Raw genomic sequence first — 24,811 nt, 5'->3', positions numbered from 1 at the left:
TGAGTTCTCACCGTAAAGAGATTCGAGACGTTTTAATGCTAAAGAACTCAATGTCAGCCTGCACGTCCACAGGAATGTGTGTGTCTTTTAACTGATTTTATTTAAAGTTTCATAATAAATACTTCTGCAGGTTTTCATAGTCGAGAACACAAACAGCTCTGCAGAGGAGAGTTTACATTTTTCACCTCTGGTTTTACACAGATGGTTCGAAATCAGCACATTTGATTATTTCTGGAGATTACAGGAATAGCTGCATCTGATTTTCATAGCAGAATGCAGATTTTTTCTGTTTTTTTTTTTTTTTTTTGCCTATTTCTGGCACTTTTTAAGTGCTGCCCCAGCCATATAGCCCCCAGCTCTCAGGATGATTTTGGGATGCTCCACATCACTTCATCCCAACCAAACCCAAAAAAAGCACATTCGAGAAGGCAAACCAACGCCAGAAAACAATCTTGGGGAGAGCAAAAAACCTGTTTAAAAGCTAAAAATGATTCCAGGTTGGGGTTTTTTCCCCCCCTCCATTTTGAGATGATGCTCAGAAATAAACCTCAGCAGGTGAAAATCTCCCCGGAGAAAACTCAAGGCTTCCACTTGAATGAATGCAGCATTTGTTGTTGTTTTTAAAAGGATTGATTAAGTGGGTGGAAAACCTGGAATGTTTTCATTTGGGGGTAAGATCAAACTAAATTCTCCATCTTTCAGCTCTGCCCCTTCCAGACCCCACGATGTATCCAGCGTCTCGTGGGGCACAAAAAAAAAGGATGAAAAAATCAAATTTGAGGCAATAATCCCCCAGCCTTGACCCCACCAAGCAAGGTGAGAGCATTTCCATGTCTATTTACACTCCTGCACATCGTTTTTTTCTGCCTGGGCTCATAGCACAAGGCTCAAAGTGATTGTTTTTCTCAAGAGGAAGGTTTGTGCTGGTACCTTGGGCACATCCCTGCCTCTTCCACCTTGCATTCCCGAGGGGAAGGGGGAAGGGACGAGGCAGATTTTTGGTAAATTGGGCCAGAGGGTGGATGCTTTCTTCCAAACGAGGGCGATTCCCATTGCTCCTCCAGCGACCCGATTGCACAAACGAGTTTCTTTAAAAAGCACGTGAGAAATGAGCTGAGAAATTGTCACTGGCACAGGGGGTGGCACCTCCCAAATCCTCTGGAAACGGAGAGGGGCAATGGAGGGGGTTGTTTCTGCCCCTCCCCTCGTTTTTGCCCCCCACTTGCACCGTTGTGATTCCAGAAAAGGGGGACAGGGTGGAGATTTTTGGGGAGCCCGTGCTGAACTGCTGAGCGAACTAGCCATGGCAAAACTGACCGGAAACCAAAAAAAAAAATAAACCAAACAGCCTCCAAAACTGACAACAAAACCAAATCCTGGCAGAAAGAGAGAGAGCAGGGGGAGGGTGAGGAGGGGCTTCAGATGAAATCGAAATCGAAGGAGCTGATGCTGGCGATGGGGGCTCGCCAGAAGTTGAAGCTGTTGAACTGCAGCAGGCTGTCCTCTTCCTGGGAGGGGTCCTGGCTGCCCCGCTCGCCCAGCTTGCCCAGCCCCGCCTTGGGCTTGTAGAGAGCCATGTCTGCGAGCCCCAGCCCCTCCAGCTCGGCCGTGTCCAGCCGCGGGATCGGCATCCTCCAGTAGATGAAGGAGTCGTACTGGCTGCTGATGGTGTCCAGCATTTTGGGGCTGTGCAGGGCGTGAGGGGGGAGAAGAGGGAGAGAAAAGCTCTACCAGAGACACAGGAGTTGCCCCCCAAAGTGGGCAGGAATCTCAGGTGCTGCCGGGTTGTCCCATAATCCCCAAAAAGGAGGTGGTGGTGTGGGAGAGCATGGGGTGGTTGAGCTCGGGCTTTAGGCTGGGTCTAACTGCAGGCTCGAGCTCTGCCAGGGTTTTATCCACACGGCCCTTCTCTGCAGGGATTGCAAATCCGAGGGGCTTTGTCACCCCGTGCCTCAGTTTCCCCATCCAGGGCAGGGTGGGGATTATCCCCTTCCCAGCTGCTCCTCCCAAAATCCATCCTGCCAGCACCGGGGAGCAGAGGTGGGCAAGCAGCATCCAAATGAATTATTTTTATTCCACACTTTTCCCTGTGTTAAACCCCCATGGGTTGGGCAGTGAGGGGGGGGTCCTCGTGCAGCCCCCGACCCCACCCCATCCCTCCCTCCCTCCCTGAACCCTCTAGAAAGGGCTGGAAGGAGCATTCCCGGCACACCCCACCCCACCCATCCCTGCTGTGCCATCCATCCATCCATCCATCCATCCATCCATCCATCCATCCATCCGCCCATCCATCCCTCCCTCCCTGCCGCAGAATTCCCCTCTGCAGCCCCACCCCGAGCCACCAAAACCCGGGCAAGACGAGCAGGAGCAGCCGCGGATCAGCTGAGTCACCGCCTGGCAGGGTTATGTCATTCAGAGCAGACTAACCCAAAACATCCTCATTTTACTGCTGATTCCCCCTCTTGAATCTCGGGAACCAGAATTCTCAAGGATGATTCAGGCATACTCTGTGCGATCAGCTGCTAAATTTGTGTCGCTCAGAGGCTGTGAAAGGCTCCTGTGTCACCTCCTCCGGGTAAACCGAGCCACAGGATTTTAAAATAGTCTCTTTTCCCGGGAATTTATCCCTGGGGGTCCATCCCTAGGGATCTATCCGTGAGTTTTTTGCAGCGCGACAGCAGGGAATTGTTAATGGTGATGGGTGCTGCCGACAGGGATTTTTAAACTTCAAAGGGTGAAAAATTGGAGTTTAGTGAAAAGAGAGGGGGAAAGAGAGTTCAGTGACAAGTAAAATAATCAAATACCTAGCAAAAAGGGGAAAACTCCTCTCGTGTCGCGTGTCACCCCTAAAAAAGAGCATTTCCCAGGGGATCAGTGTGGTCTGCCCATCCAAAGGTGGAAGCAAAACCACCTTTATCCCACTGCCTGAGAGCTTATTCCCCCCTCAAAAAGAAACTCCAGCACTCCCTGCACCCAAGCCCCGTCCGGAACCCGGAGCATCCTCAGGCAGCGCATCCCCGCGCTCGCATCCCTTACCTGCGGAGCGCTGAGCGGAGCTCGGTGCTTTGTGCCGGAGCTGCGGCTCTGCTGCCTTTTGTCTGCAATGCAGCCCCTCGAGCTGCCCTTCCTCGTGGGGGGAGGATGGCGACGATGATGATGATGATGGTGGCAGATGAGTCAGCGCCGGGGAGGGGGAGGACGGCAGGGGCGGAGGCGCGGAGGGGGAGGGCGATCCTGCGCGCTGGACCCCCGAGATGAGGATTTATTAAAGCTCCAGCAATTCCCAGCTCTGCGCTGGGTGGGAATAACGGGGTGTTTTCAGTCTGCAAGGAGCTGGGAAGTATTTATTTTACTTTAATGTGATTAGATGGGGTGCTGTGGTACCCCCAAACCTCGGGAGAGCACAGAGTCAAACACAGGGAAAATTGGTGCAAGTAAACCCAAAAAAAGGTGTGGGTTTTTTTAATTTTTTTTTTTAAATCTGAGACTGAGGGGATTTGATCCCGAGGCCACACGGCAAAAATATCCCAGCTTTGTGGCCAGAGCCAGACATGGATCTAGAAATAGAAGGAGACACCCAAAACTGGCATCACTGAGGGGGGGCTTCACCCAGGGTGGGGGCAGCTCACACCCCACTTTGCCCCACAGCTGCTGCTGGGTATTGGAGGGGCAGCAAAGAAAACCCCAGTGCAACCCCTCAGAGCAGGGGGTCTCCCTGCCCTAGCACTAAACACCCTTTTTGGGGGTCAGATCCACACACCTGAGAGGCTGAGGGCAGCCCTTGCCCTCCTCTCCCTGGGCTTTGCCTGAGATCAACATTCTTTTGGTGCTTTAGGGTTTTTTTTTTTTCTCCCTTTTCCTCCCTGTTCCCTGCATGCAGCTCATTTCTGATGGTGCCAAGCAGTTCTGCCAGTGCTCAGCTTTCATCCAGATTATTTCTGCCTCCTCCTCCTCTTCCTCCTCCTCCTCCAGTGCAAAGAGGACCCATGTTCCTGCTCCTTGGTCTCAGCTCGGCCCCTCCAAGACTCAGCACAGGGAAAATTCCAGCTGGGATCCCTTTGGAGGATGCTGATCCCTCCAGGGGGGTGAGCTGCTGTGTTTCTGGGGTTCCCCCGGGCTGTGGGGTGCAGTTTGGCTGAGCAGCTTCATAAGAAGCTGGATGTCACCCTTCTCCTTGCTCTTGGGGGTTTCTGTCACCTGCTCATAGGTGACAGTGGTGTCCCTCTCTGTGAACCCCCAAGGGGACGTAGCAATGAGGACACTGCTCTGGGCTCTGCAGTTTTGGGAGGGGACAATGTCCTCTGGTAGCACAAATACAAAAAAAAATTAAAAAAAAAAAAAAAAAAAAAAGGCTCTTCAGCTGAAATGAGGTCACAAACACTCGGGTGTTATCAGCCAGGGCCACCCGAGGCTGGGGACAGGCGTGGGACACAGACCCGGCTGAGTGGGGACAGTGCTGCCTTGTTCAGGGTTTCTGAGTGGGAGCTGGGGGATGGCTGGAAGGGACACTCTGGGGTCGTACAGGAGTGTCTCCTGTGTGGGACCCTCCAGTGGGACCTGCAGGAGGGGACACCCCAGAGGTCACAGTGGCTGCAGCTGTGGGATTGTGCCAGCAGCTGTGACAGGACTGTGACAGTGGCAGTGGTGATGGCAGGACTGCGGTGGTGGCACTGACAGGACTGTGGTGGTGGCAGAACTGTGGTGGTGGCACTGACAGTACTGTGGCGGTGACAACGACAGTGACAGGACCATGGAGGTGGCAATGACAGGACCTCAAGAACCACCCACCAGTTCGTCTGGGACTCGGGGCCCCCCACTCCTACCGGGACCCCTGACCCCCCCCATTCCCACCGGGACTCCGGGCCCCCCATTCCTACTATGACCCCTGAGCTCCCCCAATTCCCACCGGGACCCTGAGGTCCCCATTCTTACCGGGACCGTGACCTCCCCATTCCCGCCGGACCGTGACCCCCCCGTTCCCCCGGGCCCGGCCCGGCCCCGCCGCCCCCTGCAGTGCCGGCGGTGCCCGCGGAGGGCGCTGTGCCGGGCCGGGCCGGGCCGGGCCGAGCCGAGCCGCGCCGGGCGGCGGGAGCAGCGCCGCGTCCGCACCGGGCCACGCCTGGGGCTGCGAGCGGGGCACCGGCACCGGCACCGGCACCGGAACCCGCACCGCCGGCGCCTCCCGGCCACGCCTGGGCTGAGAGCGGGCACCGGCACCGGAACCGCACCGGGACCAGGATCCCAGAGCCACGCCTGGGGCTCTGCGAGCGGGGCACCGGGATCCGCACCAGCACCGGGACCGGGATCTGCACTTAGGGCCACTAAGCGAGCCGGACACCGGCACCGGGACCGGGACCGGGACCGGGACCTGAACTTCGGAACCACGCCTGGGGCTGCGAGCCGGACACCGGTACCGGGGCCCGCTCCCGCGCCGGGACAGGTAATGGGGCCTCCACCGGGACGGGAACCGGCCGCTGCGCGGGGTGCGAGTCGGCGGAAGGGCCCGGAACCGCCGAGGGAAGGCGGAGAGAGCACCGGGAGCGGCCCCGGAACGGGACCGGGGCGGCGGGGCGAGCCCCCTTACAACCGGGGAGACCTCCCGGGATCTCCCCAGCCCCACCGGCACCACCGGCGGATCCCGAGGCCCGCCGGGTCCCACCGAACACACCGGGACCTCCCAACCCTGCCAGGACTCCCGGGGTCCCGAACCCGGCTGGCACCCCCTAACTCACGGGTCCCCGCCGTGTGAGCACCGGGGGTCGCAGCCGGGACCGGCCCACCAAAGCCGGTTCACCCCTAAATCCCGGGGTCCCAGGACTCCCACCCCATCCCCCCCTGTCCCCCCACGCTCCGAGCTTGGGGACACCCCAGCGGGTGCCCTGGCAGTGGGTGGGGGGCTCGGAGCGGTCCCCCCTGCCCGCAGCCCGCCGGTGACGCACAGCGGTGCTTTCCCAACCGGGAAGTCGTTTTGCCCGTGCCGGCACGGGCCGGGCCCGGAGCCGCCCTGCCCGGGGCCACCGGGTGGGCTGAGCCCGGACACAGCTCATGGCAGGGGCGGGCTGGGGGGGTTCTGGCTGTGAGACCCCCGCAGAACGGGGGGACCCGACAAGAACCGCCCGGAACCGGGCCGGCCCAACGCCGGCGGGTGCCGGGGCGGATTTGGGGTCGGAGGGGTGCGGGCAGGGGGTCTCGGCCGGGAGAACCCCCGCAGGTTTCCGCGGGGAGTCCCTGGTGGCTCTCGGAGGTCCCGCAGCGCCCCGGGAGTGTTTCGGTGCCGAGTTTGGGGGTTCCTCCGCAGCCAGGCCCTTCCGCTGTGCCGGGATCTCCGCGTTTCCTAACCGCGTTTCCTAACCGCGTTTCCTAAAGAATCAGCCGTGTTTCCTCGGGAAATCAGGCTGGGAAGGAAAGGCAGCCCCCTCCTCGTGTGTCCCGTGGCCGGGGGGATACCCGGCCCGGTTCGGCAGGCGGTGCCGGGCACGGACCCGGTGTGCTCCAGCCGGGACGTGTCGCCGCCTGCCCGGTCTCGGCTGCAGGAAGGGATGGCTGGGGGATGGCTGGGGCACAGGGATGGGTGCCAGGCTGGGCATTCACCATTCCCGGTGCCGTGGGAATGAATGCCCGGCTGTGGGTCATTCCATGGGGTCAGAGCCTGGCCGGAGGCTCCATGGGGCCGGGCTCGGATCCCCCGTTCGGGGGCTGCCCCGTGCCCCCACTGCTCCCCGCCAGCAGCAGGAAGCACAGGCCGGACTTTGGCCCATCCGGCGTCACCGGCGCAGGGCAGGGGAAGGAACTTTTCCTGTTTGCCAGAGCGGTGGGTCCGGCACCCCTGGGCCGTGCCAGCGGCGTGGGGCCGGCCCGTGGCTGCCCCAGGGCTGTGCCCAGCCCACGGGCCTCGTGGGCGGGTGAGTTCCCTGCGTGCTTTTGAGCAAAGGAGTCATCTCTCCTTGGCATGGGGGAAACCCCCATTTTGGGGGTGATTCCCGCTTTCCACGCCCCCTTTGCCTACCCCAGGCGGCAGCGTGGGAGTTTGGGATCAAACCCTGTTTATTTCTCCCCCGTCTGCTCTTCAGAAGCCGCAGCGGAAGAGCTCAACCTCCGGCCCCTTTTCGGAAGGGCCGGGATATTTTTAGCTGCCTGGCTCAGGGAGTTGGGATTTGCCATGGCTGCCTCCATCCCCCCCATCCTGCCGCAGCATCCTTCAGCTGTGTCCTGCCCTGGGGTGGGGACAGCTCTGGGGGTCTCTGTGGTGCCTTGTCCCTAGCAACGACAGGTGTCCCCTTGGCTGCTCTGTGTGTCACCCCACGGGTCTCTGATTTTATTGTTCGATGCGACGTTGCTTCAGCATTAATTCGGGGAGGTCAGGCCTGACAGCATCACCCTCCTTTCCCATCCCAGCACAGCCAGCTGCTCCTGCCCACGCCGTGCCAGCCCGGGCAGGTGTCCCCATGGAGTGACCCCGCGCTGGGTCCCGGCAGGACGGGGGGACGCCGGCTGCCACCGCCGCCAGCATGAGCGACTTCTGGCACAAGCTGGGCTGCTGCGTGGTGGAGAAGCCCCAGCCCGTGAGTACCTCCCACCCAGGGCAGCTGTTTTTTTGGGGGGGGGGTTGCTCTCTGGGGTCGGCGGGGGCTGATGGCCTTCATCCCCTCGCAGAAGAAGAGGAGGAGACGGATCGACCGCTCCATGATCGGGGAGCCCATGAACTTCGTGCACCTGACACACATCGGCTCCGGAGACATGGCTGCAGGAGAGGGGCTGCCCATGGTACCCCGGCTCTGGGGGGCTGGGGGGGCCCGGCTGGGGGGCTGGTGGTGTTTTTGGGGTGGTAGGTGTTGGTTTTTGGAGTGGTAGAGTCTCAGGGTTGAGTGCTGGGTGTTGTTTTGGAGTGCTGGGTGTTGTTCTGGGGTGCTGGGTCTCAGGGCTGAGTGGTGGATGTTGTTTTGGGATACTGGGTGTTGTTTTGGAGTGCTGGGTGTTGTTCTGGGGTGATGGGTATTATTTTGGGGTACTGGGTGGTGTTTTGGGGTACTGGGTGCTGTTTTGAGGTGCCGGTGTTATTTTGGGGTGCTGGCTGTTATTTTGGGATACTGGGTGTTGTTCTGGGGTGCTGGGTGCTGTTTTGGGATACTGGGTGCTGTTTTGGGGTACTGGGTGTTATTTTGGGGTGCTGGGTGCTGTTTTGGAGTGCTGGGTGTTATTTTGGGGTGCTGGGTGTTGTTTAGGGTGCTGGGTGCTGTTTTGGGATACTGGTGCTGTTTTGGGGTGCCGGGTGCTGTTTTGGGGTGCCGGGTGTTATTCTGGGGTGCCGGGTGCTGTTTTGGGGTGCCGGGTGTTGTTTTGGGGTGCCGGGTGCTGTTTTGGGGTGCCGGGTGTTATTCTGGGGTGCCAGGTGCTGTTTTGGGGTGCCGGGTGTCCCGGCTGGCTGAGGGGGTGGCCCAGGTGGGTGACAGCTCCCCTCTGCAGACCGGTGCTGTCCAGGAGATGAGGTCCAAGGGCGGCCGGGAGCGACCGTGGAGCAACTCCCGTGTGTTGTAGCGTGTGAGTACCAACCCCCAGCACCCCTGGGAGCCCCCACCTCTGAGCAGCCCCCAGAGCGCTCCCATAACCCACCCTCGGGGGTTTTTGCAGATTCCTGGCTTTCTCAGCCCAAACTTGAACTGCCTGACCCTCCCCGCTGGAGGAGACGCCGACCTGGAGTGCCCGAAGCCCGCGGTATTTATGCAGCACCATCCTCACCCAGCTCCCGCTGACTTTGGGGCGTTGTCCCTCTGGAAAATCCCTCCTTCCCGGAGGCACTGGCTGCTGGCATGGGGAGGGAGCGGGGACAGCAGCCCCCAGCTCCTGCCCTGCCCGCAAAGGACACAGCCACCACACCCCTGAGACGTGCCAGCAGCTGCCAGGCGCAGCCACATGTGCCAAATCCTCCCAGGTTTCCCCTTCTCCCACTCCCCTGTGCCCCACAGGCTGCCTGGTGGTGCCTCAGTTTCCCCAGGGAATCAGCCACGCTGCAGAGGCAGATTTGGTGCCTCCCAGAACACCACAGAGGAGCAAAACCAGGATTAAGCCCTGATGTTCTGGTGCCAAACCAGAATTAAACCCAAGGTGTTCTGGTGTCAAACCAGGATTCGATGTCAGAGCGGGATTAAACCCCAACTCCTTGGAGCAAAAGGGGGATGGAACCCCAATGTCTGGGTGCCAAAGCAGGCTCAAAGCCCAGTCTCAGTGCCCACAGTGCCTCCAGCCGGCATCCCCACCGCCGCCAGCTCCCACCCCCCTCCTGTTTTTAGGATTCCTTCCTGTTTTTAAGCTCCAAAACCCACCTGAGCAGCCTCGGTGGCCTGGGGCAGGACCGTGGTGGGGTCTCCTCCCCCCGGGACTGCCCCCAGGTCTGACCCCACAAGGGCTCCGGAATTCAGGCGCGGGTGTACATAGTTTAATTAGCGCCAGGATTAAATATTAATTAGTATTAATTAGCACGTGCTGGGTGACAGAGCCTCTCCCCTCCCCTGTGCTCCAGCCCCGTGTCATGGTTTTTTTGGGAGAAAAACATTCCACCCTTGAAATAAATGTCGTGCTGGCCCAAGGGATGGGTGCACGAGCTTCCTGCTCTGCTCCTGGAGCAGCCAAATCCACTGGGAAAAGCTGAGCCCACTGATAATCACAGCAGGCCACGACTCTTTATGGCACAGCCAGTTTCCTCCTGGACTCAGGAGTGTGGCTGCACTGACACCCCCTCCTTGGACACCCCAAAACTCACCCACTGTAAAGGGGATTGCACCCCCACCTCGAGTGGGGCAGCACCAGACCCATCCCAGAATAAAAACCAAGAGCCAAAACTGGAAGAAAAGGGAAATTTAATCCTTGGAAAACAGCGACAATCGTGGACGGCTGCACGTGCAGACCCACCTGCTGGGGCCCCCCACTGCCCCCCAAGGAGGGAAGATCATCACAACTCGTTAACTCCCCCACCCCAACGCCTTCATTAAGGGGGTATCCCCAAAAACCCACCTGGTGACCCCTGGGCCAGAGGGAGCTGGGCTGCAGCCTCCCCCAGACCCAGGCACCCCAGCTCTCACGCAGAGCTCAGCCAGCCCGGGGGCACTGGCTGCTATTTGGGGGAGCCGGGGGGCTGCCCCCCGGCGATGCGGCTGACGCGCTCCAGCACATCCTGGGGACACAGCGGGGGCACGGCCTGCGCCAGGGGACACTCGTCCACCAGGCTGTTCATGGGGGTGGGCGGGGGCACCGCCTCCTCCTCGGGGCCCCCCAGCCCCGCCAGCGCTGCCCGCAGGATGGGCAGCACCTTCTTGCGAGTGGCCACGGCGTTGCCCTGGGCGTAGGCGGCCACGCTGGCCCAGCGGCCGGGCAGCGGCCGCAGCAGCAGCGCCGGCGCCGTGGCCTCCTCCAGTGCCCGGCACAGCTGTGGGGCAGCAGAACAGGGGTGAGATCCCCTCCCTCCAGCACCCCCAAAAACGGGGAGTTGCCAGAGATCCCAGCCCTGCCTCACCGTGCTGCGCAGGGGCTCCTGCTGGCTGTAAACCGCCAGCTTGCGCGTGGGCTCGTGGCGCTCGTTGAAGGACACGGTCATGGCCACCAGCCCCGCGTAGCCACGGCTCTGGCAGAAAGCCTCCAGGTCCTGCAGCAAGCCAGGCCGGAGCAGGAAGGTCTGGGCAGAGAGGAGGAGCCTCGGCATCACCACAATGTCCCCAGAGTGCCACTCCCTGCCTCAGTTTCCCCCGCACCGCCAAGTCTCACTTCCAGATCCTCGAAGACGCCGCTGATGGCAACGAGCACGTCGTCGTTGGAGATGACTTTGAGGTCCTTCCGCAGCATCTGCTCCGTGCTCAGCCCTGGGAGGTGGCCAGGATGAGGCTCAGGGCACCCAAGGAGAGGGGGACACACCCGGGTGCCACACACCCACCTGTGACATCAAACTTGGCCGCCTGCAGGGCTCCGAACACGGCGTCGCGGGCCGGCAGCTCGGGGAACCTCTCCTCCAGCAGGGCCACGCAGGCCACGTCCCTGGGGGTCACCTTGCCCGCGGCCGGGCTCAGGTTGATGCAGTCCAGCAGGATGGTGCCTGTGGGACCGTGCTGTCACTGTGTTGTCACCGCCCTGTCACCGTGCTGTCACCGCCCCGGCTCAGCCGGGCCCCGCGCTCACCGTGCAGCAGCGCCGCCGTGGTTCCGTCCAGCACGCCCGGCGGGCCCTGCAGGATCCGCTCGGTCACCAGCGTGGCGCAGGAGCCCACCGGCTCCACGGTCACCCGGCACGGCGCGGCGCGGCGCCGCTCCAGCGGCCGGTGGTCCAGCACCTCCACCACGGCCTCGTCCAGGGCAGCGTCGGCACTGCGAGCAGCGGGAAGGGTCACTCCTGCACCCCAAAAATCCCCCGGGGATCTATCCCGCCGCGGCTCACCCGGGCAGCACGTGGTGATCCACCAGCGTCAGGGAGAGCAGCCCGGCGCGGTGCAGCGCCCGCAGGTCGATGTCGTCGCGGAACACGAGCGCGGCGGCCGGGACGCCCCGCTCCCGCAGCAGGAACGCCGTCTCGCCGCGCAGCGCGAACTCGGCGCGGGGGATGTTCAGCACCGGCACCACGGCGGCCCCGGGGGCTGGGGAGCTCTGCGGGGCGGGGGTGACACCCGGTGAGGCCACCCCGGCCACTGCCGGCCCCCGGGCCAGCGCCGAGCCTCACCTGGGCCAGGAAATAGGCCAGGGCCAGCGCCGAGACGGTGGAGTCCAGGTCACAGGCCTCGTTGCCCATCACCACGTGGATCTCCTGGTGCTGCTGGATGTGATCCTGCGGGGACAGGAGCATCAGGCACAGCCCCGTCCTCCCAAACTGCTCCCCTGCCCTCCAGCTGTGTCCCTGGAGCCGCTCGACACCACAGATCCCACCCTCCCAACGAGCTCCTGGCACCCCTGGGATCCACAGCAGGCACTAAAACCTCAAACCAAACCTAAACCTAAACCCAGAACCTGGTCTGGGGTACGTGTGTGGAGTGAGGTGAGCCAGGAAAACTCACCAGCCACCAGCCCCTGCGGGGACAGGGACCCTCCCAGGGAGCCCCGAGTGCTTTAACCCCTCTGTTCTAGAAATGCTGAGTGTGGGGCTGGCTGGCACCCCAAAACGTGACGTGTCACCCTCTTTCCTCGCCTGCAGCAGCAGGGGAAACACGTCACTCTCCCTGTCACACGCCATCCCTGATTTTTGGGACAATTCTCTGCTGCCATAACCCAGATTTGCCGGTTTTTGGTAGAAGCTGAGGAAAAACAACCCGGGAGCAGCTGCAGCCCAAAGCCCCTGGGGGTCCGGAGGCACAGGGGGGCTGGGGAGCGTTTTGGGGTGTCCCTGGTGTGGCTGTGCCAGCTGGGACGGGGCACCGAGCCCCTTATTGGGCACCCCCTTTCCTGGGCACCCCTTTTCCTGGGCACCCCCTTTCCTGGGCACCCCCTTTCCTGGGCACCCCCTTTCCTGGGCACCCTTTTCCTGGGCACCCCCTTTTCCTGGGCACCCCCAGCCCACGGGGTGCTCATCTCCCCCTGCACCCCGATTTCCCTGCTTGCTGCTTCCTGCACCCCAATTCCTGCAGTTCAGGGTCCTGGGGTGTTCCTGGGCACCCCAATTCTCACCTTCCCCGAACACCCCAGAGCTCCCTGCACCCCAAATCCCGCAGTTCAGGACCGGGGTGCCCCCTGCACCCCAAATCCCGCAGTTCAGAACCGGGGTGCCCCCTGCACCCCAAATCCCGCAGTTCAGGACCCGGGGTACCCCCTGCACCCCAAATCCCGCAGTTCAGGACCCGGGGTGCCCCCTGCACCCCAATCCCCCCGCCCGGACCCCCCGTACCTGCAGCCTCGCCCGGATCCCCGCCACGAAGCGCTCCATGACGCGATGCACGGCCCGAGCCGCCAGTACGGCCCAGTACGGCCCAGTATGACCCAGTGCGGGCAGGCAGCGCTCAGTGCACCCCAGTATAACCCATTGCACCCCAGTATAACCCCGGCATCACCCCAGTACAGCCCAGAATAACCCCAGTATCACTCTGGAATATCCCAGTACAGCCCAGTATAACCCCAGTATCAGCCCAGAATGTCCCAGCACACTCCACAATGTCCCAGTACAGCCCAGTATCAGTTCAGAATAATCCCAGTACAGCCCAGAATATCCCAGTACAGCCGAGTATCACCTCAGAACGTCCCAGTACAGCCCAGTATCACTCCGGAATATCCCAGTATCACCCCAGAATATCCCAGTACAGACCAATAGAGCCCAGTACCACTCCGGAATAGCCCAGCACAGCCCAGAACGCCCCAGCACAGACCAGTATCATCCCAGAATATCCCAGTACAGACCAGTGTCACTCCGGAATATCCCAGTATCACCCCAGAATATTCCAGTACAGACCAGTACAGCCCAGTACCACTCCGGAATACCCCAGAATATCCCAGTACAGCCCAGTATCACTCCGGAATAGCCCAGTATCACTCCGGAATACCCCAGTAGAGCCCAGTATCCCTCCGGAACGCCCCAGAACGTCCCAGTCCCCCCCAGAACGTCCCAGTCCCGCCCAGCCCGCCCCTCCCCCCGCGCCGCAGGGGCCGCTGGGGAGGGGGAGGGGCCGTTCCCGGCATCCCCCGCGGTCTGGGGGGGGCTCGGGGGGGGGGTCCCCAAATCCCCTCGTTGCACCCCAAAACCCTCCCGGGACCCCTCGGCACCCCCCGCAACCCCAGACCCCCCCCCCGCCGGAATCCCCAAACTCCGCTGCGCCCCCAAAACCCCGCACCCCAAATTCCCCCCCAGAAAAACCAACCCCCACCGCAGGGGCGGCCCCCCCCAAAATCTCGCTGCACCCCCAAAATTACACCTTTAATCCTCTTCCTCCTCCTCCTCTTCCTCCTCCTCCTCCTCCCCCCGCCCTAAATCCGCCTTCCCACGGAAAGCCGGAGCGGGGAAAACAGGCCCGTGCGGGGCTGGCAAAAAGAGGGAAAAAAGAAGAAAAAAAGGGACAAAAAGCCAGAGGAAGAGGAGAAAAGAAAGGGCAGATCAAAAGGGAAAAAAAAAAAAAAAAAAACAAAAAAAAAAAACCAGAAAGGAAAGAGAGGAGCGAAGCGAAAGAGGAGCGCGAAGGAATTAAAAAAAAAAAAAAAAAAAAAAAAAAAAAAGATTAAAGAGGAAAAACAGAAGGGGAGCGGAGGGAAACGCAGGAGAAAGAAAAAGGAAGGAAGAAGGAAAAGAGCGGAAGAAGAAGCAGAAGGAAGGAGAAGGGAATAAAGGAGGAAAGAAGAAGGAAAAAAGCAGGAAAAAAGGTAAAAGGAGGTTAAAGGGTTAAAAAGGAGGGATGAAGTGAAAAAAAGGGGAAAGGAGGGAAAAAGAGGGAAAATGAAGGGAAAAGAAGGGAAAGGTAATAAAGAAAAGGAAAGGGAGGAAAAAGGAAGGAAAAGCGAGGAAAAAGGAGCATAAATGAGGAATAGAGAAGGGAAAAGGAGGAAGAACAAGGATTGGGGGAGCAGAAGGGAGGAAGAGCAGGAGAAGGGGGGACCCGAGCGGGTGGGGGGCACAGCCGGGACCCCCGGGACACCCCGGGACACCCCCGGGCTCGGGGCGAGGCTGCGAGTGGGAATTCAAATCCATCGCCTTCCCTTGCGCCAGCTAAACTGCACTGCATTCTATTTTATTTTATTTTATTTTATTTTATTTTATTTTATTTTATTTTATTTTATTTTATTTTAGTTTTATTTTATTTTATTTTATATCATATTTTATGTTATGTTATTTTATTTTATTTTAATTTATTTTATTTTATGTAATATGTTATGTTATTTTATTTTACGTTATTTTACGTTATTTTATTTTATTTCGTATCATATTTTATTTATTTCATCTTTTATTTTATGTTATTTTACTTTTTGAAATTTAATTTCATTTTGATTTATTTTAATTTATTTCGCCTCTCCAATTAGCCAAATTGGACTAAAATATAGATATAGATAAAAATATAAATATAGATAAAATATAGATATAGATATAGATGATATAGATATAGATATAGATTAGATATAGATATAGATATAGATATAGATATAGATATAGACATACATATACTTTTTTTTTTTTTTTTTTTTTTTTTTTTTTTTAATTTTTTTTTTTAATTTCTTTTTTTTCTCAAATTCCGCAGTTTCCCCCGCTCAGGCTGAGTGGGGATGCGGCCGCTCCCGGCCGGACCCGCAGCGTTCCCGGGAGCCTGAGCGGAGGCGGAGCAGGAGCGGCCCCGGGGGAGGGTCCCATGGAGCGGGAGGGGACCCCGGGGGAGGGCGCTGGGGGCGGGATTCCTGCTGGGGACACAATTCCTGCTGGGGACACAATTCCTGCTGGGGACACAATTCCCGGTGTTGGGGACAGAATTCCTGCTGGGGACGGGATTCCCGGTGTTGGGGACAGGATTCCTGATGTTGGGGACACAATCTCTGATACTGGGGACACACTCCCCAGCGTTGGGGACACAGTTCCCAGCGTTGGGGACACACTCCCTGATACTGGGGACACACTCCCCAGCGTTGGGGACACACTCCCTGATATTGGGGACACAATACCTGATGTTGGGGACACAATTCCTGATGCTGGGGACACAATCTCCAGCACTGGGGACACACTCCCCGATATTGGGGACACAATCCCTGATACTGGGGACACAATCTCTGATATTGGGGACACAATCCCTGATACTGGGGACACACTCCCCGATACTGGGGACACACTCCCCGATATTGGGGACACACTCCCCAGCATTGGGGACACACTCCCCAGCATTGGGGACCCAATCCCCGATATTGGGGACACACTCCCCGATATTGGGGACCCAATCCCCGATATTGGGGACACACTGCCCAGCATTGGGGACCCAATCCCCGATATTGGGGACCCAATCCCCGATATTGGGGACACACTCCCCAGCATTGGGGACCCAATCCCCGATATTGGGGACACACTCCCCGATATTGGGGACCCAATCCCCGATATTGGGGACACACTCCCCAGCGTCAGCCCCGCCCCAGCCAGGGAAGGCCCCAGGGTCGAATCTGGGCAGTGGGAGGGGGTGTCCGGCCCCAGGGCCCCCCCAGCAGGTTCCCCCGAGCAGCCCCGGGGGCAGCAGCCCCTGCAGGAGGGGGGATCCCCCCCGGGCGCCCCCCGGGGCCAGCCCCCCGCCCGGGAACAGGATTTTTACTGCGTCAAGTGGATCAGCTGGAAGGGGGAGCGCACGCCCGTGGTCACCCAGAGCGAGAACGGGCCCTGCCCGCTGCTGGCCATCATCAACACCCTCCTGCTGCGCTGGAAGGCAAGCTGGGGGTCCCTGGGGGTCTCTGGGGGGCTGGGGGCTCCCCCCACATCCCCAGAGGAAGGGTGTCCCCACAGCCCTGCTCTGCCCGCAGGTGAAGCTGCCCCCGCAGAAGGAGGTGATCACAGCCGAGGAGCTGATGGCACATTTGGGTGAGTGGGGACCCCCAATCCCTGCTCTGGCCCCAGGAATGGGGCGGGGGGCTGCAACGGGACCCCCCCACCCCGGTGCTGGGAGTGGGGTGACCCCCATGCCTCGCAGGGAATTGCATCCTGGCCACCCAACCCCGGGACACCTCGGAGGGGCTGCAGCTCAACTTCCAGCAGGTGAGGAGCGAGCACCCAGCCCGCCGCAGGGTGTGGGGTGGCCCCTCCAGGAGTGACCCCCCCCGTGTTTCTGCCCCCCAGAACATCAGTGACACCATGACCGTCCTGCCCAAGCTCTCCACGGGGCTGGATGTCAACGTCAGGTTCACGGGGGTCTCAGATTTCGAGTACACCCCCGAGTGCATCGTCTTCGACCTGCTCAACATCCCTCTCTACCACGGCTGGCTGGTGGACCCCCAGGTGAGCCCCACCTGCCAGGTGGCTCTGCTGTGAGCAGCTGGGGCTCGTCCTGGCCAAGGGGCCGAGCTGAGGATGGATGTCCCCTCCCTGGGAGTGCTCCAGGCCGGCTCAGGTGGGCTCAGAGCAACCTGGAGGAGATCCCAGAAGGTCCCAGCCCAAAGCCCCCTGTGATGTTTGGGATGGGGCTCTGAGCCTCAGCCTGTGCAGGACTCCTCTGGCCGTGGCAGGAGGTGGCACTGGGTGCTCTCTGAACATCCCAGACCCCTCTGGGTCCCACCAGGAGCTCACCCCCCTTTCCTGCTGCCCCACAGAACCCGGAGCAGGTGCAGGCCGTGGGCAAGCTCAGCTACAACCAGCTGGTGGAGAAGATCATCACCTGCAAGCAGGCCAGCGACTCCAGCCTGGTGAGCGAAGGTAACGGCCCTGTCCCTGTCCCTGTCCCTGCCTGCCATCCCTGGGGCACACTGGGCGCCCCCAGAGCCACTGGGGCCCTGTCCCTGTCCCTGTCCCTGTCCCTGCCTGCCATCCCTGAGGCACAGCTGGGCACCCCCAGAGCCACTGGGGCCCTGTCCCCATCCCTGTCCCTGTCCCTGTCCCTGCCCCTTCCCTGTCCCTGTCCCTGTCCCCATCCCTGAGGCACAGCTGGGCACCCCCAGAGCCACAGGGGCCCTGTCCCTGTCCCTGTCCCTGTCCCCATCCCTGTCCCTGCCTGCCATCCCTGGGGCACACTGGGCGCCCCCAGAGCCACTGGGGCCCTGTCCCCATCCCTGTCCCTGTCCCTGTCCCTGTCCCCATCCCTGTCCCTGCCTGCCATCCCTGAGGCACAGCTGGGCACCCCCAGAGCCACAGGGGCCCTGTCCCTGTCCCTGTCCCTGTCCCTGTCCCTGTCCCTGTCCCTGTCCCTGTCCCCATTCCCTGTCCCTGCCTGCCATCCCTGGGGCACACTGGGTGCCCCCAGAGCCACAGGGGCCCTGTCCCCGTCCCTGTCCCTGTCCCCATCCCTGGGGCACAGCTGGGCACACCCAGAGCCACAGGGGCCCTGTCCCTGTCCCTGTCCCTGTCCCCATCCCTATCCCTGGGGCACAGCTGGGCACCCCCAGAGCCACAGGGGCCCTGTCCCTGTCCCTATCCCTGGGGCACAGCTGGGCGCCTCCAGAGCCACAGGGGCCCTGTCCCTGTCCCTGTCCCCATCCCTGGGGCACAGCTGGGCACCCCCAGAGCCACAGGGGCCCTGTCCCTGTCCCTGTCCCTGTCCCTGTCCCTGTCCCCGTCCCTGGGGCACAGCTGGGCGCCTCCAGAGCCACAGGGGCCCTGTCCCTGTCCCTGTCCCTGTCCCTGTCCCTGTCCCCGTCCCTGGGGCACAGCTGGGCGCCCCCAGAGCCACAGGGGCCCTGTCCCTGTCCCCAGGGCTGGTGGCAGAGCAGTTCCTGGAGTCCACGGCGTCCCAGCTGACGTTCCACGGGCTGTGCGAGCTGACGGCGCGCGCCCGCGAGGGCGAGCTCGGCGTCTTCTTCCGCAACAACCACTTCAGCACCATCATCAAGCACCAGGTGGGGCCCCCCCAGACCCCGCTGCGCCCCCCCAGAACGCCCCCCGGGGCTGGCTGACCCCCGTCCCTCCTCGCCAGGGCCACCTGTACCTGCTGGTGACAGACCAGGGCTTCCTGCAGGAGGAGGGGGTGGTGTGGGAGAGCCTGCACAGCGTGGATGGGGACAGCTGCTTCTGCGACACCGACTTCCACCTCAGCCACGCCCCGGGCAGGGAGGGGGGACCCCCGGACCCCCGGCTGCAGCAGAGACAGCTGGACCAGGTGGGGGACAAGCGGGGACACGCGGTCCCAGCCCGGCTCCACGGGGTCCCGCAGGGTTCGGGGTCGCCGTGCTGACCCCCCCTGTCTGTGCTGCTCCCCCCTGCCAGGATTACATGGTGGCCCTGTCCCTGCAGCAGGGGCACGGGCAGGACCCCCCCTCCCTGCTCAGCGACCTGGAGCTGGCGCGGCAGCTGCAGCACGAGGAGTATCAGCAGCACCGTCCTCATCCTCCTCCTCCTCACCTTCCTCATCCTGCTCAGCCGCTGCCAGCACAGGTAACCAGGGGTCCCCCTTGAGGGGCGTGGGGGTCTCTGCAGGTCCCTCCACACCCAGCACTGTTGCTGCCCCTGTCCCTGTTCTTGTTCTTGTCCCTTTCCCATCCCTGTCCCTGTCCCTTTCCCATCCCTGTCCCTGTCCCGTCCCTGTCCCTGTCCCTGTCCCATCTCTGCCCCTGTCCCTGTCCCATCCCTGTTCCTGTCCCTGTCCCGTCCCTGTCCCATCCCTGTCCCTGTCCCCACAGGCGGGTGGCCGGCCGGCCGGGGAGCGGCGGCAGCGGCAGCGGCCAGATTTGGACTGCACCCTCCTGTAGCACCTCGTGCCGTGGGGTCCCCACACCCGCAGCCCCCCGAGTCCCCACTCTGCGTCCTCCAGGGGGATCCTGGGGGGTCCCCGTACGCTGGAGGGGACACACGGGTGAGGGGTGACCATCCCCAGGACCACCCCAAACTTCCCAGTGGCCTTAACACAGGGGGAGCCCCTTCTGGGGATCCCACACCTCAGTCCTCGCTCTGAGACACGGCTGGACGTGGCTGGGGGGGACACGGGCACCCCCCTTTGCAAAATGTGGCCTTAGCCCTTGGCAAGTAAAGGACTTGTCCCCCTGCACACGGATCTGGCAGCTGCTCCACGGACTCGTGGGTTTGGGGGATTTGGGGGATTTGGGGGGTTTGGGGGTTTGGAGGGTTTGGGGGGCTTTGGGGTATTTAGGGGGTTTGGGGTTTTTGGGGGGTTTGGGGTCCCCTCTCTGGGGTGCAGTGGCGCGGCGCGGCCGCCAGGGGGCGACAGGGGCAAGTGAGGCTCCATGGGGGCACAAATGGGGCGCGTTTGGGGGGCTCGGGGGAGCAGGGGCTGACACGGGGGGGTATGGGGTGTATGGGGTGTATGGGGGCGTATGGGAGTGTATAGTTGTCTGTAGGGGGTATATATGGGGTGCACAGGGCACATACAGGGCTGTCTACAGGGGGTTTATAGGGGGTGCACGGGGCACATATAGGGCTGTCTATAAGGGGTGTATATGGGGTGTATGTGGGGTGCACAGGGCACATATAGGGATATCTGTAGGAGGTGTATGTAGGGTGTATATGGGGTGCACAGGGCACATATAGGGCTGTCTATAAGGGGTGTATATGGGGTGTATGTGGGGTGCACAGGGCACACACAGAACTGTCTATAGGGGGTGTATATGGGGTGTATGTGGGATGCACAGGGCACATATAGGGATGTCTGTAGGAGCTGTATGTAGGATGTATATGGGGTGCACAGGGCACATATAGGGCTGTCTATAGGGGTGCACAGGGCACATATAGGGCTGTCTATACGGGTTTTATATGGGGTGCACAGGGCACACACAGGGCTGTCTATAGGCGGTTTATAGGGGATGCACGGGGCACATATAGGGCTGTCTATAGGGGTGCATAGGGCACATATAGGGCTGTCTATAGGCGGTTTATAGGGGATGCACGGGGCACATATAGGGCTGTCTATAGGGGTGCATAGGGCGCACCCCGGGGTCCATAGGGGCGCCCCGATCCCCTCTCGGCGGTCGATTACTCACGCCTGGCCCCGCCCCTCGGCCCGCCCCTCGGCGGGCGCCGCTCCCTGCGGCGTTGCCGTGACGTCACTCCCGGGTTGCGGTGACGTCACTGCCGCCGCTGCCTGGCGCGGGGCGCGCGCGGGACGGAGGGGGCGAGCGGCGGCTCCGTGAGGGCTCCGGGCGGCGGCTCCCTGAGGGCTCCGTGAGGGCACCGGCGGCGGCTCCGGGCGGCGGCTCCGTGAGGGCTCCGGCGGCGGCTGCGGGTGAGTGCGGCCGGGGCTGCGAGCGGCGGCTCGCCGCTCCGGGAGGGGCCCGGGATGGTTCCCCCCGCCAGGCCCGCGGCCCGGCCTCCCTGCGGGCGTTGGGCGCGCACCGGAGCCAAACCGGGGCTGGATCGGCCCCGGGGCCGCTCGGGCGGGGCCGGCCGCAGGCGGGGCCCCCCGGCAGCCAGAGCGGCCTCGGCCCCGCCGGGATCGCTGCCGGTCCCGTTTTTTAAAACGTCGGATTGTGTCAGTTTCCGCAGGACCGCTGCTAAAATCCCCTCCGGGGAGGGTCCGGCCGGGCGGTGACCCGGTGCCGGGACCCGGCGCTGACCGGGGCCTCACCCCGGCCTCCCACGCTCCCCTCCCGTTACCTGCCCGCGGCGCGGCCCCGGGGCTCGGCGATTGCGGCGCCTCCCTCCCGCCCGCCCGCCCTTGCGAAACCGGCCGCGGCGGTTCCTCTTCCTCCGCCAGCCCGGCGGAGCCGCCCCGGGCCTGGCCGCGATCGCCGTCCCTGCGCCCTGCTGCGGCTTCGCTGCCCGGCCCATCCCGGGGCTCCCCCACTCCCCCCGGGGCCCGAGCGGAGCCTTTGGGAGGCACAAAGGTGCTCATTGTGCCGCCGGCAAATCCCTAATCCCGCGCTGCTGCCGTGCCTGGCCGCCGAGCGCTGGCGGGGGCTCCGCGCCTCCGTGTGCCACCGGGAATTGGGTTTGGATCAGCCGCGGGATGCGCGCACGGCTCCCGGGAGGGAAACCGGCGTCGGGGGCTTCTCCCTCCTCCTTCTCCTCCTCCGGGGCTCCATCCCCGTGCGGAGTCCGGGGACGGAAGCGCTTCCCCCGGGCTGGTTCCGGGGACCCGAGCTGGCGGTCGGAGGCAGGACTGGGCCCCTGTTAATGATCACCCTCTGACCTCCGGGCTGCAGGGAGCAAAGTCCCTCGCAGCCGAGCCGAGGGATTTCACCAGGGCCTCGCTGGGAGCCGAGGTGGAAATTGGGGTGCCTGGTGTGGGAGACACCCGGGGTGGGATCATCCTCAGAGGCGCCCCTCTCACCTCTCCCCCTTTCCCTGCCCCCAGCATGTTTCAGACCTTGTACAGCTATTTTTGGTGGGAACGGCTCTGGCTCCCGGCAAACCTCACCTGGGCTGACCTGGAGGACCGGGATGGGCGAGTCTATGCCAAAGCCTCTGACCTGTACATCACCCTCCCCCTGGCCTTCCTCTTCCTCGTTGTCCGGCACCTCTTTGAGACGTGAGTCCCTTCCTTGGGGTGGGGGCGGATCCTGAGCCCCTGGGGGCTGTGGCACCTTGCGCTCAGCCTAGTGGGGGTCCTGACCCCCTCCCGCCAGCCCACGTGCTCCCCCCTCCCCTCACAAACACGGCGTTCAGGGAGTGATTTGTTGGGCAGACAATGGGAACAGGCCCGGCTTTGTTGGGAGGGCAGAGAAGGGGGGGCCGCCCTTCAGCAGGGTGGGGACAGCCCGTGACAGAGGGACCCGGGGGCTCCCCTGGCACAATCCACCCCGGAGCAGGTGCAGCAGGGTGGGGAGGCCGAGGCACCGGGGTTGTGGGTTTCTGGGTGGCTTTGATGGGGCCAAATCATCCAGGTGACAGAAATGGGGACGTTTATGTCCCCAACTCCTTCCCCAGGTACGTGGCCACCCCCCTGGCCGGGCTCCTGAACGTCAAGGAGAAGGTTCGGTTAAAAGCCACCCCCAATGCGGTGCTGGAGAAGTTTTATGCTGCCACCTCCAAACACCCCAAGCAGGTGAGGGCTGGGGGGGCCCCAGAGGTGCCTGGGGGGGTGAGGGTGGCAGAGCCAGGGCTGTGTGACACACTGTGTGTCCCCAGGCCGACGTGGAGATGCTCTCCAAGAAGAGCGGCTGCACCGTGCGCCAGGTCGAGCGCTGGTTCCGCCGCCGCCGCAACCAGGACCGGCCCAGCCTGCTCAAGAAATTCCGGGAGGCCAGGTGAGCCCCCCCGTGCCTGGGGTCACTGTCCCCCACCCTGGGGGGCTCTGGGAGCCCCAGCCTGGCCGGGGAGGGTGGGAGCCGCGGGGTCCGGGGCCGGTGGGTCCGTCCTCCTCCCTCCTGCTCCCCGGTGCCCGTCTGAGGACCGTCTGCTTCCTTTTTCCAGTTGGAGATTCACCTTTTACCTTATTGCTTTCATTGCTGGCATGGCTGTCATAGTGGATGTGAGTATCTCCCCCCACCCCGTGCTCCCCCAGCCCTCCTGGCCCCTCTGACTCCTCTGTCTCCCCCTCCCCATCCTGCAGAAACCCTGGTTCTACGACCTGCGGGAGGTGTGGAAGGGATACCCCATCCAGGTGAGCGTGGATCCCAGCCCAGCTCAGGAAAAGCCGTGGGCTGGGTGTCTCTTGGCACCCCTGGGGGTTTGGGGGTCCCTAAGACACCCGGATGGTGCCCACAGAAGGGGACCGAACCCCTCTGGGGACCCAGAGGACCCCCCTCACCTGTGCCTTGCCCCCAGAGCATGCTGCCCTCCCAGTACTGGTACTACATGATCGAGCTCTCCTTCTACTGGTCCCTGCTCTTCAGCATCGCCTCCGACGTCAAGCGCAAGGTGGGGGCTCAGGGGCTGGGGGACCCTGGGACACCTTGGCAGGGTTTTCTTGGCCCTCGTGGTGGGCAGGAGGGACCAGCTGGAGGATGTGGGGACACACAGGGGCTGTGGTGGGATCCGGGCTGCTCTCAGCCCCCGTTGCCAGGCTCCCCTTTGCTTTGGGCACAGGATTTTAAAGAGCAAATCATCCACCACGTGGCCACCATCATCCTCATCAGCTTCTCCTGGTTCGCCAACTACATCCGAGCGGGGACGCTCATCATGGCCCTGCACGACTCCTCGGATTACCTGCTGGAGGTGGGTGTCACCAGCTGTCCCCCTGCTGTCCCCCTGCCTGTGCCCCTCCCCAGCTCACCCCCTCTGCCCCCCCAGTCTGCCAAGATGTTCAACTACGCCGGGTGGAGAAACACCTGCAACAACATCTTCATCGTCTTCGCTGCCGTCTTCATCATCACGCGCCTGGTCATCCTGCCCTTCTGGTGAGGAGCCGGGGCAGGGCCCTGGGGGGGCTCCTGGGGCTGCTGCTGCTGCTGCTGCCCGTGACAGGAGTGGCTTTTCCCGGCAGGATCATGCACTGCACCGTGTTCTATCCGCTGGATCTCTACCCCGCCTTCTTCGGCTACTACTTCTTCAACTTCATGATGGTGGTGCTGCAGTCGCTGCACATCTTCTGGGCCTACCTCATCATCCGCATGGCCCAGAAGTTCATAACTGGAAAGGTGAGAGGGGCCTGGGCCCGTGGGGACGGCACGGGGGCAAGGACCCACTCAGGATGGGGAAAACCCCAGATCCCGAATCCCGACCGCCCCTGGTTTCCCAGATCCCCTCCCTGGGGAGGAACCGCTGTGGGGAAACTGAGGCACGGCAGGAGAGCGGGAGCTGCTGACCGAGCCCCCTTTTCCCTCTGCCACAGGTGGTGGAGGACGAGCGGAGTGACCGTGAGGAGACGGACAACTCTGAGGAGGAGGAGGAGGTGGCCAAGAACGGGCCCCTCTCCAATGGCCACCCCGTCCTCAACAACAACCACCGCAAAACCGACTGAGCGCCCCGGACCCGAGAGCTGCCGCCGGCCCGGCCCCTCCCGGGCTCGGCCCCGGGACCGGAGCTGCTGCCGGGCCCGGCCCCTCCCCGGAGCGGGGCCGCAGCTCTGCCTCACACTCACCGCCGGTGCCCTTCCACCTCTCACCTGCTGCCTTAACCCGCTGCGGTTCCCGGGCAGGCGGGACGGTCCCACCCTGGGGCGGCTCCTGCCCGCCCGCAGCCCCTGGATTGGCTCTGGCCAAGAGCTCGGCCCCGCCGCTGCCGGGCTCTGTTATTCCGAATTTCCCAACCATTCCTTCACCGGGGGAGGGGAGAAGCCCCTTCCCCTGACCCGGGTCCGGCTGGAAACGCCGGCTCAAGCCCTGCTCCACCGAACTGGGAGGGAGGAGCAGGGGATTCCTGG

At 62.3% G+C, this 24,811-nt stretch overlaps 5 protein-coding genes across 9 annotated transcripts; 3 read left to right on the top strand and 2 right to left on the bottom strand.

Annotated features, from left to right (window-relative positions):
* Window positions 1-68: 68 nt before the first annotated feature.
* MLLT11 (MLLT11 transcription factor 7 cofactor) lies at window positions 69-4,997 on the bottom strand. Its single transcript, XM_056511052.1, has 3 exons — window positions 4,933-4,997; window positions 3,037-3,294; window positions 69-1,686 (listed from the first exon to the last, which is right to left on the bottom strand). Exons 1-3 carry the CDS (start codon window positions 4,950-4,952, stop codon window positions 1,419-1,421), a joined length of 546 nt encoding a protein of 181 aa, XP_056367027.1. The 5' UTR covers window positions 4,953-4,997; the 3' UTR covers window positions 69-1,418.
* A 78-nt stretch (window positions 4,998-5,075) lies between these two features.
* On the top strand, window positions 5,076-9,470 carry CDC42SE1 (CDC42 small effector 1). 2 transcript variants are annotated; one of them, XM_056511031.1, is made up of 5 exons: window positions 5,076-5,440; window positions 7,396-7,562; window positions 7,654-7,764; window positions 8,464-8,538; window positions 8,629-9,470. In XM_056511031.1, exons 2-4 carry the CDS (start codon window positions 7,509-7,511, stop codon window positions 8,533-8,535), a joined length of 237 nt encoding a protein of 78 aa, XP_056367006.1. In that variant the 5' UTR covers window positions 5,076-5,440; window positions 7,396-7,508; the 3' UTR covers window positions 8,536-8,538; window positions 8,629-9,470. The 2 variants fall into 2 exon arrangements, with proteins under 2 accessions (XP_056367006.1, XP_056367005.1); XM_056511030.1 differs by lacking the exon at window positions 5,076-5,440 and adding an exon at window positions 6,622-6,902.
* A 363-nt stretch (window positions 9,471-9,833) lies between these two features.
* PRUNE1 (prune exopolyphosphatase 1) lies at window positions 9,834-13,603 on the bottom strand. Its single transcript, XM_056510988.1, has 8 exons — window positions 12,853-13,603; window positions 11,698-11,802; window positions 11,419-11,624; window positions 11,164-11,348; window positions 10,922-11,080; window positions 10,756-10,850; window positions 10,508-10,666; window positions 9,834-10,420 (listed from the first exon to the last, which is right to left on the bottom strand). Exons 1-8 carry the CDS (start codon window positions 12,889-12,891, stop codon window positions 10,109-10,111), a joined length of 1,260 nt encoding a protein of 419 aa, XP_056366963.1. The 5' UTR covers window positions 12,892-13,603; the 3' UTR covers window positions 9,834-10,108.
* A 2,585-nt stretch (window positions 13,604-16,188) lies between these two features.
* On the top strand, window positions 16,189-19,600 carry MINDY1 (MINDY lysine 48 deubiquitinase 1). 2 transcript variants are annotated; one of them, XM_056511023.1, is made up of 8 exons: window positions 16,189-16,491; window positions 16,601-16,665; window positions 16,747-16,905; window positions 17,217-17,319; window positions 18,313-18,455; window positions 18,533-18,715; window positions 18,823-18,990; window positions 19,236-19,600. In XM_056511023.1, exons 1-8 carry the CDS (start codon window positions 16,479-16,481, stop codon window positions 19,302-19,304), a joined length of 903 nt encoding a protein of 300 aa, XP_056366998.1. In that variant the 5' UTR covers window positions 16,189-16,478; the 3' UTR covers window positions 19,305-19,600. The 2 variants fall into 2 exon arrangements, with proteins under 2 accessions (XP_056366998.1, XP_056366997.1); XM_056511022.1 differs by having other exon boundaries at window positions 16,386-16,491; window positions 18,575-18,715.
* Window positions 19,601-20,617: 1,017 nt separating this feature from the next.
* Window positions 20,618-24,532, top strand: CERS2 (ceramide synthase 2). Of its 3 annotated transcripts, none has more exons than XM_056511002.1 (11): window positions 20,618-20,791; window positions 21,863-22,036; window positions 22,435-22,552; window positions 22,636-22,754; window positions 22,921-22,978; window positions 23,060-23,110; window positions 23,275-23,367; window positions 23,536-23,664; window positions 23,740-23,846; window positions 23,933-24,086; window positions 24,281-24,532. In XM_056511002.1, exons 2-11 carry the CDS (start codon window positions 21,864-21,866, stop codon window positions 24,407-24,409), a joined length of 1,131 nt encoding a protein of 376 aa, XP_056366977.1. In that variant the 5' UTR covers window positions 20,618-20,791; window position 21,863; the 3' UTR covers window positions 24,410-24,532. The 3 variants fall into 3 exon arrangements, with proteins under 3 accessions (XP_056366977.1, XP_056366979.1, XP_056366978.1); XM_056511004.1 differs by lacking the exon at window positions 20,618-20,791 and adding an exon at window positions 21,292-21,392; XM_056511003.1 differs by lacking the exon at window positions 20,618-20,791 and adding an exon at window positions 21,676-21,770.
* The last annotated feature ends 279 nt before the right edge of the window (window positions 24,533-24,811 follow it).

This window comes from Oenanthe melanoleuca, chromosome 25 (assembly GCF_029582105.1).
Source record: "Oenanthe melanoleuca isolate GR-GAL-2019-014 chromosome 25, OMel1.0, whole genome shotgun sequence".
Taxonomy (NCBI): domain Eukaryota; kingdom Metazoa; phylum Chordata; class Aves; order Passeriformes; family Muscicapidae; genus Oenanthe; species Oenanthe melanoleuca.
This window is presented reverse-complemented; position numbering and strand designations above follow the sequence as displayed.

Bases quoted from the DNA above. Each gene is read 5' to 3' on its own strand.
- MLLT11 (XM_056511052.1), bottom strand. From the start codon at position 4,952: ATGGGGAGGTCACGGTCCCG. The intron at 3,295-4,932 runs GTAAGAATGGGG...ATTCCCACCCAG, and splicing joins ATGGGGAGGTCACGGTCCCG to CGCAGAGCTGGGAATTGCTG. The intron at 1,687-3,036 runs GTAAGGGATGCG...CGCCCTGCACAG, and splicing joins CTCCGCTCAGCGCTCCGCAG to CCCCAAAATGCTGGACACCA.
- CDC42SE1 (XM_056511030.1), top strand. From the start codon at position 6,637: ATGGGGTCAGAGCCTGGCCGGAGGCTCCATGGGGCCGGGCTCGGATCC. The intron at 6,903-7,395 runs GTGAGTTCCCTG...TTCCCATCCCAG, and splicing joins CCCACGGGCCTCGTGGGCGG to CACAGCCAGCTGCTCCTGCC. The intron at 7,563-7,653 runs GTGAGTACCTCC...ATCCCCTCGCAG, and splicing joins TGGTGGAGAAGCCCCAGCCC to AAGAAGAGGAGGAGACGGAT.
- PRUNE1 (XM_056510988.1), bottom strand. From the start codon at position 12,891: ATGGAGCGCTTCGTGGCGGGGATCCGGGCGAGGCTGCAG. The intron at 10,851-10,921 runs GTGGGTGTGTGG...GCCACCTCCCAG, and splicing joins GGCCAAGTTTGATGTCACAG to GGCTGAGCACGGAGCAGATG. The intron at 10,667-10,755 runs GTGAGACTTGGC...CTCTCTGCCCAG, and splicing joins GCGTCTTCGAGGATCTGGAA to ACCTTCCTGCTCCGGCCTGG.
- MINDY1 (XM_056511023.1), top strand. The intron at 18,456-18,532 runs GTGGGGCCCCCC...CCTCCTCGCCAG, and splicing joins GCACCATCATCAAGCACCAG to GGCCACCTGTACCTGCTGGT. The intron at 18,716-18,822 runs GTGGGGGACAAG...CCCCCCTGCCAG, and splicing joins AGCAGAGACAGCTGGACCAG to GATTACATGGTGGCCCTGTC.
- CERS2 (XM_056511002.1), top strand. From the start codon at position 21,864: ATGTTTCAGACCTTGTACAGCTATTTTTGGTGGGAACGGCTCTGGCTC. The intron at 22,755-22,920 runs GTGAGCCCCCCC...TCCTTTTTCCAG, and splicing joins AAGAAATTCCGGGAGGCCAG to TTGGAGATTCACCTTTTACC. The intron at 23,847-23,932 runs GTGAGGAGCCGG...TTTTCCCGGCAG, and splicing joins CTGGTCATCCTGCCCTTCTG to GATCATGCACTGCACCGTGT.